This window comes from Cuculus canorus, chromosome 36 (assembly GCF_017976375.1).
Source record: "Cuculus canorus isolate bCucCan1 chromosome 36, bCucCan1.pri, whole genome shotgun sequence".
NCBI classification, from domain to species: Eukaryota; Metazoa; Chordata; class Aves; order Cuculiformes; family Cuculidae; genus Cuculus; species Cuculus canorus.
In genome coordinates this window covers 754,199-772,347 of record NC_071436.1, presented here as the reverse complement: position 1 = coordinate 772,347, position 18,149 = coordinate 754,199, and the positions used below count along the sequence as shown (strand labels likewise).

General features: G+C 63.8%; 4 protein-coding genes across 4 annotated transcripts in view; 3 read left to right on the top strand and 1 right to left on the bottom strand.

Moving 5' to 3' along the window:
- The window catches only part of COPS6 (COP9 signalosome subunit 6), a 147,958-nt gene that overhangs the window by 40,208 nt on the left and 89,601 nt on the right, over nt 1-18,149 (bottom strand). The window lies entirely within an intron of this gene.
- Nucleotides 168-3,740, top strand: SNAPC2 (small nuclear RNA activating complex polypeptide 2). The gene is made up of 6 exons (XM_054052706.1): nt 168-385; nt 962-1,081; nt 1,168-1,236; nt 1,389-1,638; nt 2,007-2,169; nt 3,608-3,740. The coding sequence occupies exons 1-6, from the start codon at nt 185-187 to the stop codon at nt 3,738-3,740; spliced, it is 936 nt and encodes a 311-aa protein (XP_053908681.1). The 5' UTR covers nt 168-184.
- CTDNEP1 (CTD nuclear envelope phosphatase 1) lies at nt 3,680-13,628 on the top strand. Its single transcript, XM_054052760.1, has 8 exons — nt 3,680-4,117; nt 5,288-5,354; nt 5,594-5,712; nt 6,293-6,364; nt 8,848-8,964; nt 10,650-10,761; nt 11,307-11,391; nt 13,271-13,628. Exons 1-8 carry the CDS (start codon nt 4,016-4,018, stop codon nt 13,329-13,331), a joined length of 735 nt encoding a protein of 244 aa, XP_053908735.1. The 5' UTR covers nt 3,680-4,015; the 3' UTR covers nt 13,332-13,628.
- GABARAP (GABA type A receptor-associated protein) lies at nt 14,754-17,790 on the top strand. Its single transcript, XM_054052767.1, has 4 exons — nt 14,754-14,910; nt 15,977-16,055; nt 17,076-17,194; nt 17,663-17,790. Exons 1-4 carry the CDS (start codon nt 14,821-14,823, stop codon nt 17,726-17,728), a joined length of 354 nt encoding a protein of 117 aa, XP_053908742.1. The 5' UTR covers nt 14,754-14,820; the 3' UTR covers nt 17,729-17,790.

Below are 18,149 nucleotides of genomic sequence, written 5' to 3'. Positions count from 1 at the left end.
CGAAATTTGGGATAAAAGGGAATAAAACCGGATTAAAAAGCATCCCACTCCCCATCTCGTTTCGTTGTGGTGTGGTGGCGCGCGAACTACAAGTCCCAGCGTGCTTTGCGCTGGTCGCGCCGCAATTACGTCACTAAGCCATGCCGTCGCTCTGCGAGTGACGTCGCTAAGCAGCGCCGCTACCATGAAGCCGCCGAGGCGGCCGCGCGTGGCCCCGTCGCGGTTCGCGGAGGTCCCGGGAGACGCGGGGGACGCGGGACGGGCCTGGTCGGTGCGGGAGAAGCGGGCGCTGCTGGCGGGGCTGCGAGCACAGGCCGCCATGGCGCTCCCCGAGCCGTTACCGGGGCTCCTGAGGGAGAGGCTGCCCCGGCGCAGCGAGGCCGAGGTGGGAGGGAGGGGGTATAGGGGTCACTGGGGGGGACTTGGGGGGGCGGAAGGGGGGCACTGGGGGGGGCAGCGAGAGGGGGGAAAGTGGGGGGACACGGGGGTCGCTGGGGGGGGTGTGGTGAGGGGGGGGGGAAGTGGGGGGACATGGGGGTCGCTGAGGGGGCAGCGAGAGAGGGAGAAAGTGGGGGGACATGGGGGTCGCTATGGGGGGGTGTAGTGAGAGAGGGAAAGTGGGGGGACATGGGGGTCGTTGTGGGGGTGTAGTGAGAGGGGGAAAGTGGGGGGACATGGGGGTCGCTGGGGGGGCAGCGAGACGGAAGAAAGTGGGGGGACATGGGGGTCGCTGGGGGGGCAGCGAGACGGAAGAAAGTGGGGGGACATGGGGGTCGCTATGGGGGGGTGTAGTGAGAGGGGGAACCTGACGGGACACGGGGGTCGCTGTGGGGGTGTAGTGAGAGAGGGAAAGTGGGGGGACATGGGGGTCGCTGGGGGGGCAGCGAGAGACGGAAGAAAGTGGGGGGACACGGGGGTCCCAGGGGGGGTCACACCCCACCCTGACCCCCCCTGTCCCCAGATCCGCGCCCTCCTGTGCCGCCTGCGCGGCCGCGCCGCCCGTGAAGCCGTGGGGACGCGGTTCCGTCTCTGCCTGGAGCGACAACGCCAGCGCCGGGCTGTGCCCCCCGCCCCCATCGAGGTGTGTAGGAAAAGGGGGGGGGTCCCCCCCACAACGGGGGGGGGGTCACATCCTGCCCCACTGACACCCCCAATTCCCCCCCCCAGGTGTGGTTGGAGCTGGCGCAGACCCTGGCGGAGGCGTTGGAGGAACCGATGACGGCCGCGCTGTCACAGGTTGGGGGTCCCCAAAACCAGGCGGGAGGGGGGCCTAAAATTAAAAAGGGGGGGTCTAAAATAAAGGGGGGGTCTAGAATAAAGGGGGGGTCCATAAAAGCTCTGCCCCCACCCCACGGGAGTCTTTCACCCCTGTTTCTTTCCACTCTCAGGTCCTGACGGTGGCGGGTACGGAGCCTCTAAGCCTCCTCCGCTCTGTCCCCCCGCGTTCCCCAGCACCGACGGATTTGGGGGGGCCCAATCTGGACCCCCCCGAAACCCAAGACCCCCCCGAAACCCAAGACAGCCCCTCGGATCCCCCCAGAACCCCTTCTGGGGAATTAACCGTGGATTTCCAAAGGGTGTATGAGTTTTTGGGGTTACTCTGCTGCGGTAAGGGGGTGGCCGTGCCCCCCCCAGGAGGTGAGGGGGGGGGCTGAGAAGGGATTTTGGGGGTCCTCAGGACTGGGGGGGTGTTTGGGGGGGGGAAATGTTGGATTTGGAGGGATCCTGGTGCCCCCCACCCACATGGGGGGGGAGGTTTGGGGGTGTCCAGATGCCCCCCCCAGATTGGAGAGCGGGAGGGGTGGTGAAGGGTTCCCAATTAGGGGTGGGAGGTGAGTTTGGGGGTCCTGATGTCTCCCAGGAGGATGGGGGGGGGGGAATGGATTTGGGGGAGTCCTGATACCCCCCCCCACTGGATGGGGATGGATTTGGGGGTTCCCAATTGGGGGGGAATGGATTTGAGGGGGGGTCTCTGATGGTTTTCTCTTCCCCCCCCCACCCCACAGAGTGTGCGGTGCTGTTGGCGCTTTTGGGGGGACTCCCCCCGGAACTGGGGGTGCTGGACCGGGAGGCACTGGGGGGGCACCTGCGGGGGGTGTACAGCGACCTCAGCACCCCTCAGCCCCCCCACCCCAAAATGAACCCCCCATGCCCTGAAATGCCCCCCCCGTGCCCCAAATCGCCCCCTTCATGCCCCAAATCGCCCCCCCCGTGCCCCAAATCAGCGCCCCCCGACCCTTCCTCCCTCAATTCACCCCCTTTGTGCCCCCCTGACGCCCCCCGCCCCCCCAATTCAGCCCCCCCGGGCTCCCCCCATTCTAAATCTCTCCCTTCCTTTGCCCCCCCCCCAAAATCAACTTCCTCAGACCACGAACCGGGTCCCGTTTCTCCCTCTCTGACCCCCATATTGCCCCTCCCGCCCCCCCTACACCCGGATTTGCCCCCCCCAGGCCCAGAATTGACCCCCCCAGACCCAGAATTGCCCCCCACAAGTCCCCACCCCCCCCAATTCCTATCCCTTGACCCCAAATTATTCCCCTTCGACCCCCCCGGTTCACCTTCCCCTCATTCCCCACCCCCCAAACTGCCTCCCCCGGGTCCCCACTTCTCGGAATCTGCCCCCCCAGACCCCAAACTGCCCCCCCAGACCCCCTCAGACCCCAAACTGCCCCCCCCGACCCCCCCAGACCCCCAACTGCCCCCATCAGGTCTCTGGGGGGGTCTCGGTTTCTGCCCCCTTAACCCTTTCCTGGTACCCTTGAGGCTACTGGCGAGGGGGGGGACCCCAGACAGACAGGGGGGACCCCAACCTGATGGGGGGGGAGCCCCCAAATGCTCTACCCCCCCACTTTAGGACCCCTACAAACTATACCACCACCATCCCCCAACGTGGGGCTGTGAAATAAAGGTTGGAATTTGCCCAAGTTTGGGGGGTTTGGAGGCATTTGGGGGGGGGGGGGGAAGGTGGCGAGGGGCTAAACTGGGATGAATGGGGGGAGGCACTGGGAGGAATGGGGAAAGGACACGGGTGGGATGGATGGAGCTGGACTGGGAGGGGATTGGGATGGACTGGGTAAGGATTAAAGGAGACTGGGATGAACTGGGAGAGACTGGGAACAGATTGGGAAGGACCAGGAGGGTCTGGGGGTGGCACTGGGGCTACTGGGAGTAGTAGGGAAAAGGCGAGAAGGAGACTGGGGAGAACTGGGAGGGACTGAGAGTAGCAGAGCAGAAAGTGGGAGCGCTGAGAGGGGACTGGGAAGCACTGGGAGGGGACTGGGAGCGAGTAGGAGGCACTGGGAGGTGACTGGGGAGCATTGGGGAGGGGACTGGGAGCGAGTAGGGGGCGTTGGGAGGGGTCTGGGAAGGACTGGGAGTGAGTGAGGGGCACTGGGAGGTGACTGGGGAGCATTAAGAAGGGACTGGGAAGGACTGGGAGCGAGTAGGGGGAACTGGGAGGCACTGGGCGAGCGGGCACTAAGACCCGGGGCGGGCGCTGGAGAGTGACCACGCGCTACGTGACCACGCCCCCGATGCCACGCCTCCTTACTGACGTCACGTGCCGTGCAGTCACGCCCATTGTGATGACGTATGATTGCGGCCACAGCTCTTATGGTGACGTGCGCCCCTTTAGCCACGCCCCCTCGCTCGCCCCGGAAGTGCTCGGCCGGAAGTGCCCTCGGTGGCGGGCGGGGCTGGGCGGGCGCGCAATGGCGGCGGCCGGGGGTCCCAGCCGGTAACGGCAGAGCTCGTCCCGCCGCGCCGGGAAGCGTCGCCTCCTTCTCCCTCGTTGCTTTCTCCGACGCTTCCGCTTGCCGCCGCCGTCCCCTCTTCCCCGTTTTACCGGCGCCGCTTCTCCCCTCCCCTCCCCCCGGGCCGGCGGCCGTAACGGGGGCCCAAGGTCCCCCCCGGGGCCGGCCCGGGGCTGGGTCCGCCGGCGCGGGGGGGTGGGAAACTGGCGGAGCTGGGTCGGGTTGGAGGGGGGTCCGGTACCGGTGCCGGTGCCGGTACCGGGATGATGCGGACCCAGTGTTTACTGGGGCTCCGCACGTTCGTGGCTTTCGCCGCCAAACTTTGGAGTTTCCTCCTTTATATTCTACGGCGGCAGGTCCGCACCGTGAGTACCGGGAGCGGGGGGCACCGTGAGTACCGGGGGGAGGCGGGAACCGGGGCTCGATGGGGCAGAACCGGCGGCACCGGGGCTGGGAGGGACAGAACCGGCGGTACCGGGGCTGGGAGGGACAGAACCGGTGGCACCGGGGCTGGAACCGGTGGCACCGGGGCTGGGAGGGACAAAAACCGGCGGTACCGAGGCTGTGGGGGGACCCCGGCCCCATTTTCAGGTACTTAGACCCGAGTTTTGGGGTCCCCAGTTCCCGTTTATAGGGCCCTCAGACCCCCCCCTTGGGGTCCTCAGTCCTATTTTGGGGTCCTTGGTTGTATTTTGAGGGTCTCTGGTTCCTTTTTGGGGGCACCAGGCCTGGATTTGGGGGTTTGTGGCCCCACTTCGGAGGTCTCTGATCTCATTTAGGGGTTCTCAGTCGGCATTCGGGGGTTCCCAGCCCTGTTTTGGGGGTCTTTAGCCTCATTCTAGAGTTCCTTGGTCTCAATTTGGGGGTTCTCAGTCCCGTTTTGGGGGTCACTGGCCCCAGCTTGGAGCCCCCCAGTCCCGTTTAGGGGCATAAGGTCTGGATTTGGGGGACCCTGGCCCCATTTTTGGGGTCCCTGACTATATTTTGGGGGGTGCCAGCCCCGTTTTGGGGGTTCCTGCTCACTTTTACAGGCACTAAGCCTGGATTTGGGGGTCCCTGGTCCCATTTTGGGGGGTCCTGGCCCCATTTTGGGGGTCCCTGGTCACCTTTACAGGCACTAAGCCTGGACTTGAGGGTGTCTGGTCCCATTTTTGGGGTGCCTAGCCCCATTTTGGGGGGTCCCTGTTCACTTTTAGAGGAACTAAGGCAGAAGTTGGAAGTCCCTGGCAGCATTTTTGGGGTGCTTGGCCTCATTTTTGGGGGTCCCGGCCCCATTTTGGGGATCCCTGCTCACCTTTACAAGCACTAAGCCTGGATTTGGGGGTCCCTGGTTCCATTTTTGGGGTGCCTGGCCTCATTTTTTGGGGTCCCAGCCCCATTTTGGGGGTTCCTGCTCACCTTTACAAGCCCTAAGCCTGGATTTGGGGGTCCTCAGCCCCAATTTTGGGGTGCCTGGCCCCATTTTTAGGGGTCCCAGCCCCATTTTGGGGGTCCCCATTTTTGGGGTGCGCTGACTGGGGGGTGCCTTTCCGCAGGTGATCCAATATCAGACGGTGCGCTACGACGTCCTCCCGCTTTCCCCCGTCTCCCGGAACCGCCTCAGTAAGTAAAAAGGGGGGGTCCCCAAAATCTGGGGGGGGGAACCCCAAAACTTTAAAGCCTAAAAAGTTAAAGATGGGGCGTCGCCATTGGGAGGTGCTGAAGAAAAGGGAGAAATGTGTGGTTTTGGGGGGGCAGATTGACTTTTGGAGACACCCCCTGAATGATGGGGGCGCTTAGGGGGTCCCCCTGAGTTTAGGGGGGTTTTGGGGACCCCCTGAACCCCCTTTTTCCCCCCCCAGACCAGGTGAAGCGGAAGATTCTGGTGTTGGATCTGGATGAGACCCTGATCCACTCGCACCATGATGGGGTGCTGCGCCCCACTGTGCGCCCCGGGACACCCCCAGATTTCATCCTCAAGGTGGGGGGCTCAGTTTGGGGGTTCGGGGGGCTCAATTTGGGGGTTCGGAGGGCTCAGTTTGGAGGTTCTGGGGGGCTCAGTTTGGAGGTTCTGGGGGGGGAAGGCGTGTTTTGGGGCTGGATTTATGGGTCTCAGCGCTGGGGTTTTGGGGTGCACGGGGTGGTTTGAGGGTCCCGGGGATTGAATTTGGGGGTCCCAGAGTGTAAGTTTTGGGGTGCAATGATGGCGGGGGGGGTGCTGAAGCTCCTGAATGCTGGAGTTTAGGGGTCCCACGGCCCAAGTTTGGGGGTCCTGGGGATTGGGGTGCAGCTGAAGAGTTCCCGGTGCTCAGTTTGGGGGTCCTGGGGATGGGATTTAGGGGTGCTTAGGGTAGACTTTGGGGGTCCCCGGGTGGGGTGGGGGTGCAGCCGAGGCTCCCAGAGGTAGAATTTGGGGGGCGGTTGGGTGGAGGATTTGGGGGTCCCGCAAGGGCTTGAGGTGCAACTGGGGGTCCCCGAGATCAGATTTTTGGGTCCCAAAGGTAGAATTTAGGGGTCCTGTCTGAATTTTGGGGTTCCCCCCCCCCCCGGCACCCCCACAGGTGGTCATCGACAAACACCCGGTCCGGTTTTTCGTACACAAACGCCCGCACGTGGATTTTTTCTTGGAGGTGGTGAGTGGCACCCCCAAATCTCTGAGCCCCCCCAAATCTCCTCTCTGAGCCCCCCCCCAGATCTCTGAGCCCCCCCAGATCTCTGAGCCCCCCCAAATCCCCTCTTTGAGCCCCCCGATTCCCCCCAAGGCCCTCAATTCTCCTCCGTGAGCCCCTGAATCCCCCCCCGATCCCCCCAATTCTCCCCTGTGAGCCCCCCCAATTCCCCCCCTGAGCCCCCAAATCCCCCCTGATCCCCCCAAATCCCTCCTGAGCCCCCCAATTCTCCCCTCAAGCCCCCGAATTACCCCCTGAGCCCCCCAATTCCCTCTCTGAGCCCCCCCAATTCCACCTCCGTGATCCCCTGAATTACCCCCGAACCCCCCAGTTCCCCCTCCCCGGCCCCTGAATTCTCCGAGCCCCCCCGAATCCCCTTCTGAGCCCCCCGATTCGCTCTCTGAGCCCCCCGAGCCCCCCCATTCTACCTCCTGAGCCCCCCAATTCCCCCCCAAGCCCCTCAATTCCCCCCCGTGAGCCCCTGAATCATCCCCGAGCCCCCCAATTCCCCCCCATGAGCCCCCGAATTCTCTTCTGAGCCCCCAAATTACTCTCTGAGCCCCCCGAGCCCCCCAATTCTACCTCCTGAGCCCCTCAAATCCCCCCATGAGCTCCCCAATTCCCCCCCATGAGCCCCCGATTCCCTCTCTGAGCCCCCCAAGCCCCCCAATTCCCCCCCAAGCCCCTCAGTTCCCCCCCCGTGAGCCCCTGAATCATCCCCCGAGCCCCCCAATTCCCCAACATGAGCCCCCCCGAGCCCCCCAATTCTACCTCCTGAGCCCCTCAACTCCCCTCCTGAACCCCTCAAATCCCCTCCTGAGCCCCCCAATTCCCCCCCATGAGCCCCTGAATCATCCCCGAGCCCCCCAATTCCCCCCCATGAGCCCCCAAATTCCCCTCTGAGCTCCCGAATTCCCCTCCGAGCACTCCAATTCCCCCCCATGAACCCCTGAATCATCCCCGAGCCCCCCAAATTCCCCTCTGAGCTCCTGAATTCCCCTCCGAGCCCCCCAATTCCCCACCATGAGCCCCTGAATCATCCCCGAACCCCCCAGTTCCCCCCCATGAGCCCCCAAATTCCCCTCTGAGCTCCCGAATTCCCCTCCGAGCCCCCCAATTCCCCCCCATGAGCCCCCAAATTCCCCTCTGAGCTCCCGAATTCCCCTCCGAGCCCCCCAATTCCCCCCAATGAGCCCCTGAATCATCCCCGAGCCCCCCAATTCCCCCCCATGAGCCCCCAAATTCCCCTCTGAGCCCCCGAATTCCCCTCCGAGCCCCCCAATTCCCCCCCATGAGCCCCCAAATTCCCCTCTGAGCTCCCGAATTCCCCTCCGAGCACCCCAATTCCCCCCAATGAGCCCCTGAATCATCCCCGAGCCCCCCAATTCCCCCCCATGAGCCCCCAAATTCCCCTCTGAGCCCCCGAATTCCCCTCCGAGCCCCCCAATTCCCCCCCATGAGCCCCCAAATTCCCCTCTGAGCTCCCGAATTCCCCTCCGAGCACCCCAATTCCCCCCAATGAGCCCCTGAATCATCCCCGAGCCCCCCAATTCCCCCCCATGAGCCCCCAAATTCCCCTCTGAGCTCCCGAATTCCCCTCCGAGCCCCCCAATTCCCCCACATGAGCCCCCAAATTCCCCTCTGAGCTCCCGAATTCCCCTCCGAGCACCCCAGTTCCCCCCATGAGCCCCTGAATCATCCCCGAGCCCCCCCATGAGCCCCCAAATTCCCCTCTGAGCTCCCCAATTCCCCTCCGAGCCCCCCAATTCCCCCCCATGAGCCCCTGAATCATCCCCGAGCCCCCCAAATTCCCCTCTGAGCTCCTGAATTCCCCTCCGAGCCCCCCAATTCCCCCCATGAGCCCCTGAATCATCCCCGAGCCCCCCCATGAGCCCCCAAATTCCCCTCTGAGCTCCCGAATTCCCCTCCGAGCCCCCCAATTCCCCCCAATGAGCCCCTGAATCATCCCCGAGCCCCTCAATTCCCCAACATGAGCCCCCAAATTCCCCTCTGAGCTCCCCAGTTCCCCTCCGAGCCCCCCAGTTCCCCCCCATGAGCCCCTGAATCATCCCCGAGCCCCCCCATGAGCCCCCAAATTCCCCTCTGAGCTCCCCAATTCCCCTCCGAGCACCCCAATTCCCCCCAATGAGCCCCTGAATCATCCCCGAGCCCCCCCATGAGCCCCCAAATTCCCCTCTGAGCTCCCGAATTCCCCTCCGAGCCCCCCAATTCCCCCCCATGAGCCCCTGAATCATCCCCGAGCCCCTCAATTCCCCAACATGAGCCCCCAAATTCCCCTCTGAGCTCCCCAGTTCCCCTCCGAGCCCCCCAGTTCCCCCCCATGAGCCCCTGAATCATCCCCGAGCCCCCCCATGAGCCCCCAGATTCCCCTCCGAGCCCCCCAATTCCCTCCCTGAGCCCCCCGCTGACCGCCGGCCCTCGCCCAGGTCAGCCAATGGTACGAGCTGGTGGTGTTCACGGCCAGTATGGAGATCTACGGCTGCGCCGTGGCCGACAAACTGGACAACAACCGCAGCATCCTCAACCGCCGCTACTACCGACAGGTGGGCGGGGCTGGGCCGAGGGGGCGGGGCTTGAGGCCAGGGGGCGGGGTTTAGCTTTGTAGTAGGCGGGGCTTGTGTCGTAGGGGCGTGTCCAGGGCATTGTCATCCCCGACAACCCGCCTACTCGCTCCCAGTCCTTCCCAGTCTTCTCCCAGTCCTTCCCAGTCTTCTCCCAGTCCTCCCCAGTCACCTCCCAGCACCCCCTACTCGCTCCCAGTCCTTCCCAGTCCCCTCCCAGTCCTCCCCAGTCCCCTCCCAGCACCCCCTACTCGCTCCCAGTCCTTCCCAGTCTTCTCCCAGTCCTTCCCAGTCTTCTCCCAGTCCTTCCCAGTCTTCTCCCAGTCCTTCCCAGTCTTCTCCCAGTCCTTCCCAGTCCTCCCCAGTCACCTCCCAGCACCCCCTACTCGCTCCCAGTCCTTCCCAGTCCCTTCCCAGTCCTTCCCAGTCCTCCCCAGTCACCTCCCAGCACCCCCTACTCGCTCCCAGTCCTTCCCAGTCCCTTCCCAGTCCTTCCCAGTCCCTTCCCAGTCCTTCCCAGTCCCTTCCCAGTCCTTCCCAGTCCTCCCCAGTCACCTCCCAGCACCCCCTACTCACTCCCAGTCCTTCCCAGTCCCCTCCCAATGCTCCCCAGTAACCTCTCACTGCCCCTGCTTACTCCCAGTCCCCTCCCAGTCCTCCCCAGTCCCCTCCCAGCACCCCCTACTCGCTCCCAGTCCTTCCCAGTCCCCTCCCAATGCTCCCCAGTAACCTCTCACTGCCCCCTGCTTACTCCCAGTCCCTTCCCAGTCCTCCCCAGTCCCCTCCCAGCACCCCCTACTAGCTCCCAGTCCTTCCCAGTCTTCTCCCAGTCCTTCCCAGTCCCCTCTTAGTCCTCCCCAGTCCCTTCCCAGCACCTTCTACTCTTTCCCAGTCCTCTCCCAATGCTCCCCAGTCCCCTCCCACTGCCCCCTACTTGCTCCCAGTCCTTCCCATTCCTCTCCCAGTGCTTCCCAGTCACCTCCCAGTTTCTACTCTGCTACTCTCACTGCTCCCCAGTCCGCCTCCGTCGCCCCTTTAGTCCTCTCCCAGTGCCCTCCAGTTCACCCTTACCCCTTCCAAGCCCTCTTCCAGTCACCCCCAGTCCCTCCCAGTTCTCCCCAGTCTCCTTCTTGTCTTTTCCCTACTACTCCCAGTGCCACCCCCAGACCCTCCTGGTCCTTCCCAATCCGTTCCCAGTCTCTCCCAGTTCATCCCAGTCTCCCTTAATCCTTACCCAGTCCATCCCAATCCCCTTCCAGTGGAACTCCATCCATCCCAGTACCGTCCTCACCCACCTCTCTCTTTTCCCAGTTCCTCCCAGTGCCCCCCAGTTCCTCCCAGTGCCCCTCAGTTCATCCCAGTGCCCCCCAGTTCCTCCCAGTTTGCCCCTCACCGCTTGTCTCACCCCAAACATCTCCAAAACCCCCAAATTTGGGCAAATTGCAACCTTTATTTTTCTCTCTCTCAATGGGGGGGAGGTCCCAAAGGGATGGAGGGCGTGGCCTGGGCCTCGGGGAGGGCGTGGCCTGGGGGGGTCTCAAGAGGGGGCGTGGTCTGGGGTCCCTGAAGGGCGTGTCTTTGGCCTCGGGGGCGTGGCCCGGACCATCGGAGGGGGCGTGGCCAGGCCCACCGGAGGGGGCGTGGCCTGACGCTGGCTCCGCCCCCAGCACTGCACACTGGAGCTGGGCAGTTACATCAAGGACCTATCGGTGGTACACAGCGACCTCTCGAGCATCGTTATCCTCGACAACTCGCCCGGCGCCTACCGCAGCCACCCAGGTACGGATAAGAGACCCCCCCAAACCTCCCTGGGATCCCCCCAAAACCCTCAGCAACATCCCAAATACTCCAGGAGCTCCCAACCCCCCCCCCCAATCCCCCCCAGGAACTCCTTGGACTCGTGGGAGTGATTTATAGATCCCCAAGAACCCCAAAAACTCCTCGAGGTTCCTCATGGGAAGCCCCACAAATTCCCTTTGGGATCTTTTCAAATCTCCGGGAACCCAAAAGCTTCCCTGGAAGTTTTCTGGGAGTGCTCTGACCCCACCAAAGCCCTCAGAACTCCGTGGGATCTCCTGGAACTGATTAAGGATCCCTCAGACCCCCTCTGAGAACACCAAGTGCCCCCCCAGAAACTCCTGGAACAGCTTAGGGACCCCCTGGAATTAGTTACGGATGACTGAGATCTTCTTAGATGCTCTCAGATCATCCTGAGAACCCCTTAAACCCATTGTGGAACCCCAAATCGATCTCTGGGATTGGTGATGGATGCTCGGGAGACCCCCAGCAACCTTCCAGCCCCTCAATTGCTCCCCCCCCCCCAGATAACGCCATCCCTATCAAGTCCTGGTTTAGCGATCCCAGCGACACGGCTCTGCTCAACCTGCTGCCCATGTTGGATGCCTTGAGGTGAGAAAAGGGGGTTCTGGGGGGGGCACGGGAGGGTTTGGGGGAGTCCTGGAGGGGCACAGTGAGTCTGAGGGAGCACAGAGGAGGGTTTGGGGGATCCTGAGGGGGCACAGAGGAGGGTTTGGGGGGTCCTGGAGGGGTATAGTGAGTCTGGGGGGGCACAGAGGAGGGTTTGGGGGGTCCTGGGGGGGCACAGAGGAGGGTTTGGGGGGGTCCTGGAGGGGTACAGTGAGTCTGGGGGAGCACAGAGGAGGGTTTGGGGGGTCCTGGGGGGGCACAGAGGAGGGTTTGGGGGGTCCTGGAGGGGTACAGTGAGTCTGGGGGGGCTCAGAGGAGGGTTTGGGGGGTCCTGGAGGGGTACAGTGAGTCTGGGGGGGCACAGAGGAGGGTTTGGGGAGTCCTGGAGGGGTACAGTGAGTCTGGGGGGGCACAGAGGAGGGTTTGGGGGGTCCTGGAGTGGTATAGTGAGTCTGGGGGGGGCACAGAGGAGGGTTTGGGGGTGTTCTGGAGGGGTACAGTGAGTCTGGGGGGGCACAGAGGAGGGTTTGGGGGTGTTCTGGAGGGGTACAGTGAGTCTGGGGGGGGCACAGAGGAGGGTTTGGGGGTGTTCTGGAGGGGTACAGTGAGTATAGGGGGGCACAGAGGAGGGTTTTGGGGTGTCCTGGAGGGGTACAGTGAGTCTGGGGGGGCACAGAGGAGGGTTTGGGGGTCCTGGAGTGGTATAGTGAGTCTGGGGGGGCTCAGAGGAGGGTTTGGGGGGTCCTGGAGGGGTACAGTGAGTCTGGGGGGGCACAGAGGAGAGTTTGGGGGGTCCTGGAGGGGTATAGTGAGTCTGGGGGGGGCTTAGAGGAGGGTTTGGGGGGGTCCTGGAGGGGTACAGTGAGTCTGGGGGGGCACAGAGGAGGGTTTGGGGGGGTCCTGGAGGGGTATAGTGAGTCTGGGGGAGGCACAGAGGAGGGTTTGGGGAGTCCTGGAGGGGTACAGTGAGTCTGGGGGGGCTCAGAGGAGGGTTTGGGGGGGTCCTGGAGGGGTACAGTGAGTCTAGGGGGCTCAGAGGAGGGTTTGGGGGTGTTCTGGAGGAGTACAGTGAGTCTGGGGGGGCACAGAGGAGGGTTTGGGGGGTCCTGGGGGGGTACAGAGGAGAGTTTGGGTGGTCCTGGAGGGGTACAGTGAGTCTGGAGGGGCACAGAGGAGGGTTTGGGGGGGTCCTGGAGGGGTACAGTGAGTCTGGGGGAGCACAGAGGAGGGTTTGGGGGATCCTGGGGGGGCACAGAGGAGGGTTTGGGGTGTCCTGGAGGGGTACAGTGAGTCTGGGGGGGGCACAGAGGAGGGTTTGGGGGGTCCCGGAGGGGTACAGTGAGTCTGGGGGAGCACAGAGGAGGGTTTGGGGGGTCCTGGAGGGGTACAGTGAGTCTGGGGGGGCACAGAGGAGGGTTTGGGGGTGTTCTGGAGGGGTACAGTGAGTCTGGGGGGGCACAGAGGAGGGTTTGGGGGGGTCTTGGGGGGGTCCTGGAGGGGTACAGTGAGTATAGGGGTGCACAGAGGAGGGTTTGGGGGTGTTCTGGAGTGGTATAGTGAGTCTGGGGGGGGCACAGAGGAGGGTTTGGGGGTGTTCTGGAGGGGTACAGTGTGTCTGGGGGGGCTCAGAGGAGGGTTTGGGGGTGTTCTGGAGGGGTACAGTGAGTCTGGGGGGGCACAGAGGAGGGTTTGGGGGGGTCCTGGAGGGGTACAGTGACTATAGGGGGGCACAGAGGAGGGTTTGGGGGTGTCCTGGAGGGGTACGGCTTTTGGGGCTGGTTTGGGGGGGTCTGAATGTCATTAGGTGATGTTTTTAGGGGGGGGGGTCTCATCCTTACCCGCCATCCATTCTCCTCTCCAGGTTCACAGCCGACGTCCGCTCCGTCCTGAGCCGTAACCTCCACCAGCACCGACTGTGGTGACACCACCGCGGGGACCCCCCCGGGACCCCCCCGAAAGCGAGGGACAAGCACCCAGGGGACCCCCCGGGACCCCCCCGAAAGCGAGGGACGGCGCCATGGGGACTCCCCCCGACTTCACCCCCAAATCAGGAAAGGACTCTGCCTTCCCCCCTCCCCATCCGGGGTTGGGGGGGAGATGTTGAACGGAGCCCCCCGTACCCCAATTTCGGTGCTGGAGAAGGGGGAGGGGCATGGGGGCTGCCCCACCCTCTGGACGGACAGACGGACAGACGGGCGCTGCTGGCCCCGCCCCCTTTGTTTTTAAAAGGCCTCGGTCCCACCCCCGCCGTCTCCGCCCTCTCTGTGCCTCGGGGTGTGTCCTATCCCCCCCCTCAATCCCGTGCACATTGGTTCCATCCGAGCCCCCCAGGATGGCTCTGTGTCCCCCCTTCCCCTCCCTCAATGGTTTCATCCTCCCCCCCCCATCCCTGCAATGGTTCAGTCCATTTTCCCCCCCCCTCGCTCCCAATGGTTCCATCCTCCTCCCTAGCCAATGGCTCTGGTCTCTTCCCCCCCCCAATCCCTGTGATGGTTCAGTCCATTCCCCCCTTCCTATTCGCCAATGGTTTCGTTCTCTCTCCGCCCCCCCCCCCCCCAAAAAATCCCTCGCGATGGTTCCGTCCGCCCCGCGCTGGCCACGCCCCCTGCTGCCGCGCCCGGCGGTCACGTGACGCCACTGTTTACCTCCCGGCCCCGCCCGCCACGTGACCCACCCCACCCCGATCGCGCGCGTGACGCCAACCACGTGACCCGCCGCAGCACCGACACGGATCCCTCCGCGCGGCTCTTTCCGCCGCCCCCACCGTCCCCCCCACCTCGTTGCCCCAACGACGTTAACGGAGGGGAATTGGGGGGGGGGGGGGGGGGAGGTGTTTACGTCGTTTCCGTAGCGGTCCCTGCAGCGAGGCGGGGCCGCGCTACTCCATCTCCGTGGGCGCTACGCAGAGTGCGCAGGCGTTGCGCCATCTTTGCGCAGCCCTTACGCCCCCTTCTGCTACGTAGATTGCGCAGCCACGCCGAAAGCTCGGCCCTTACGCCACCTTTTAGGGAGCTACGCAAAGTGCGCATCCTCTTACACCATCTCCACGGCCGCCACGCAAAGTGCGCAGCTCTTACACCGCCTCCACGGGTGCTACGCAAATTGCGCAGCCCCTTCCTTTACCTCTGTGGGGGCTACGCAAAGCCCTTAAGCTTTCCACTATCTCCACGGGCGCTACGGAAAGTGCGTAGCCGTTACACGGGGTCTACGCAGATTGCGCAGTCCTTACGCCAGTGGCGCAGGCGCGGTGCCCGTCTATCCCCCGCGCTGCCGTTACGCCATTTGCGTAGCGCGCGCTGCTGGCGTGGCGCGGGGCGGGGGGGGTGGTTTGAAGGGGGGGGGGGGGGGGGGGCGTGTCCGTCTCCGTACGCGGCGCCCCCGAAGCCTCCGGTCCCGGTCCCGGTCCCGGCCATGAAGTTCCTGTACAAGGAGGAGCACCCGTTCGAGAAACGGCGCTGCGAGGGCGAGAAGATCCGAAAGAAATACCCGGACCGCGTCCCGGTGAGGGCGGGGGGGGGGGGGGGGGGGGGCACCGGGAAACGCCCCCGGGAACCCCCCCGGTTAATTATCCCAGCGTGACCCTCCAGGATCCCCCCCGGGACTCCCCGACAGGACCCCCTGGAGCCGCTTTGGGATCCCTCAGGGCCCCCCCGGATCCCCTCTAAGCCCCCAGAAACCCCCCCCCCCGGTACCGGTTAGGGACCCCCCGAGAATCCCTGGTACCGGTGAGGGATCGCCCAAGGACCCCAGGAACCACTGGGACCAGTTAGGAACCCCCCAGGATTTACTGGGACCAGTTAGGGAACCCCCCAGGAACCACTGGGACCAGTTAGGAACCCCCCAGGATTTACTGGGACCAGTTAGGGACCCCCCAGGAACCACTGGGACCAGTTAGGGACCCCCCAGCACTTACTGGGACCAGTTAGGAACCCCCCAGGTCTTACTGGGACCAGTTGGGATCCCCCCAGGAACCACTGGGACCAGTTAGGGAACCCCCAGGAACCACTGGGACCAGTTAGGAACCCCCCAGCGCTTACTGGGACCAGTTAGGGAACCCCCCAGGAACCACTGGGACCAGTTAGGGAACCCCCAGGAACCACTGGGACCAGTTAGGAACCCCCCAGCACTTACTGGGACCAGTTAGGGACCCCCCAGGAACCACTGGGACCAGTTAGTGAACCCCCAGCACTTACTGGGACCAGTTAGGAACCCCCTAGGACTTACTGGGACCAGTTAGGGACACCGCAGCACTTACTGGGACCAGTTAGGGAACCCCCCAGGAACCACTGGGACCAGTTAGGGACCCTCCAGGACTTACTGGGACCAGTTAGGGACCCCCCAGGAACCACTGGGACCAGTTAGGAACCCCCCAGGACTTACTGGGACCAGTTAGGAACCCCCCAGGACTTACTGGGACCAGTTAGGGACCCCCAACCACTTGGGCTTCCCCAGTGCCCCCCCATTTCCCAGTGATGCCGCTCTGTACCCCCCCCCTGTTCTGGGTTCCCCCTCTCTCCCTGTGACCCCCAAACTCTTTCTGGTGACCCCCCCATTCCCCCCCCCCCAGGTAATCGTGGAAAAGGCGCCCAAGGCTCGAATCGGGGACCTGGACAAGAAGAAATACCTGGTGCCCTCGGACCTGACAGGTTGGGGGGGGAAATTGGGGGGCTGGGGGGGGCTGGGGGGAGTTGGGAAGCTGGGGGGGTCACAAAAAGGGGGGTTTGGGGGGGCTCAATGCAGACTGGGGGGGCATAGAGTAGGTTTTGGGGGGCTGGGGGCGCCCTTGGCTGTGATTGTGGGGGGAAATTGGGGGTCAAGAGGAGGAGTTGGGGGGTCCTGGGGGAAATTGGGGGGCTGGGGGGGGGCTGGGGGGAGTTGGGAAGCTGGGGGGGTCTTGAAAAGGGGGGTTTTGGGGGGCTCAGAGGGGACTGGGGGGGCACAGAGTAGGGTTCATGGGGCTGAGGGCGCCCTTGGATGTGATTGTGGGGGGAAATTGGGGGTCAGGAGGAGGAGTTGGGGGGTCCTGAGGGAAATTGGGGGGTCCTGGGGGAAATTGGGGGGCTGGGGGGGGTCATGGGGGGGTTGGGAAGCTGAGGGGGGGTACGAAAAGGGGGGTTTGGGGGGACTCAGAGTGGACCGGGAGGCATAGAGTAGGGTTTGGGGGGCTGGGGGTGCCCTTGGATGTGATTGTGGGGGGAAATTGGGGGTCAGGAGGGGGAGTTGGGGGGTCCTGGGGGTCATTGGGGGGTCCTGGGGAAAGTTGGGGGGCTGGGGGAGGTCATGGGGGGGTTGGGAAGCTGACGGGGGGTCACAAAAAGGGGAGTTTGGGGGGGCTCAGAGGGGACTGGGGGGCGCCCTTGGATGTGATCGGGGGGGAAATTGGGGGTCAGGAGGGGGAGTTGGGGGGTCCTGGGGGATGTTGGGGGGTCCTGGGGGAAATTGGGGTTCAAGGGGGGGTCCAGAAGGGGTTTTTTGGGGGGGGCTCAAAGGGAGCTGAGGGGGGGGGCACAGGGTAGGTATGGGGGAGGTCCTTATGGCCCTGGGGGTGATTTTGGGGGGGGTCCTATGTCCTTTTTAAGGGGTTCCTCAGACACAGTTAAGGTGGGGGTGTCAGGGTGGATTTTGGGGGACACCCCCCCCTTATCTGTGACCCCCCCCGGTTATAGTGGGACAGTTTTATTTCCTGATCCGGAAGCGGATTCACCTCCGCGCCGAGGACGCCCTTTTCTTCTTCGTCAACAACGTCATCCCCCCAACTTCGGCCACCATGGGGCAGCTCTACCAGGTGGGGGGACACCCCAAAATAGGGGGGGGAACCCCAAAATACGGGGGGAACCCCAAAATTTAAGGAGGGGGGGCATAAAAGACGGCAAAAGGGAGGAAAGACTGCAAAACGGGGGGGGGGGAAACAGATTATAGACCCGTAAATTAGGGGGGACCCCAAAATTGGGGGGGGGAAATTGGAGGTGAGACCCCCCCAAAAAAAGGAGGAACCCTAAATAGAAGGGGGGACCCCAAAAAGAGGGGTAAAATTAAAGAAAGACCCCCAAAATGGGGGGAGGGGGCAAAGAAGACACCTCAAACTGGGAGAGGGGCCCTAAAGTGGGGAATAGGGAGAGGGAAATGGGGGTTGAGGGGGGGCGTATCAATATGGGGGGTACGGGGGGGACCCACAAAAATGGGGGGAGTGTAAAGGGGGGGGGGGATGGGCCCTGAACCCCTCCGTTCTTTGTGTCCCCCCCCCCCAAACCAGGAGCATCACGAGGAAGATTTCTTTCTCTACATCGCCTACAGCGACGAAAGCGTCTATGGGGCCTGAGCCCCCCCCGCCCCGCAGCCCCCCGACCCCCCCGCGGCATCAATAAACGCCATGGAGCCGCCTGGGAGTTAATTAATTAATTAAGGGGGGGGGGGGGGTGTGAGGGAAAGCACGGATGGACTACAACTCCCAGCGTGCCCCGTTCCGGAAGTGGGGGCGTGGCTAAAAAGGAAGGCGGGGTTTAACTATAGAAGCGTGTATCCGAGGCTGCGCGGGGAGGGCGTGGCTTGTGTATAATGGGGCGTGGACAGTGATTTGTAGGCGTGGTTTGCGCATGCGCGGAGTGCCGGGAAGTCATTTGCCGCCCCCGTACCCCCGTCTGAGATCTCTGGGAACCCCAAGAGCTTCTTGGGGGTTCTCAAGACTTCCATGAACCGGGTGGGGGCCCCGTGGGACCGGTTTAGGACGAACAACCGACCCC

What these genes read in the sequence shown, in the direction of transcription:
- GABARAP (XM_054052767.1), top strand. Translation starts at nt 14,821, where the DNA reads ATGAAGTTCCTGTACAAGGAGGAGCACCCGTTCGAGAAACGGCGCTGC. An exon ending in AATACCCGGACCGCGTCCCG is followed by an intron (nt 14,911 to 15,976) that starts GTGAGGGCGGGG and finishes CCCCCCCCCCAG; the next exon opens with GTAATCGTGGAAAAGGCGCC. An exon ending in GGTGCCCTCGGACCTGACAG is followed by an intron (nt 16,056 to 17,075) that starts GTTGGGGGGGGA and finishes CCCCGGTTATAG; the next exon opens with TGGGACAGTTTTATTTCCTG.
- CTDNEP1 (XM_054052760.1), top strand. Translation starts at nt 4,016, where the DNA reads ATGATGCGGACCCAGTGTTTACTGGGGCTCCGCACGTTCGTGGCTTTC. An exon ending in CCCCAGATTTCATCCTCAAG is followed by an intron (nt 5,713 to 6,292) that starts GTGGGGGGCTCA and finishes GCACCCCCACAG; the next exon opens with GTGGTCATCGACAAACACCC. An exon ending in ACCGCCGCTACTACCGACAG is followed by an intron (nt 8,965 to 10,649) that starts GTGGGCGGGGCT and finishes CTCCGCCCCCAG; the next exon opens with CACTGCACACTGGAGCTGGG.
- SNAPC2 (XM_054052706.1), top strand. Translation starts at nt 185, where the DNA reads ATGAAGCCGCCGAGGCGGCCGCGCGTGGCCCCGTCGCGGTTCGCGGAG. An exon ending in CCCGGCGCAGCGAGGCCGAG is followed by an intron (nt 386 to 961) that starts GTGGGAGGGAGG and finishes CCCTGTCCCCAG; the next exon opens with ATCCGCGCCCTCCTGTGCCG. An exon ending in GGCCGTGCCCCCCCCAGGAG is followed by an intron (nt 1,639 to 2,006) that starts GTGAGGGGGGGG and finishes CCCACCCCACAG; the next exon opens with AGTGTGCGGTGCTGTTGGCG.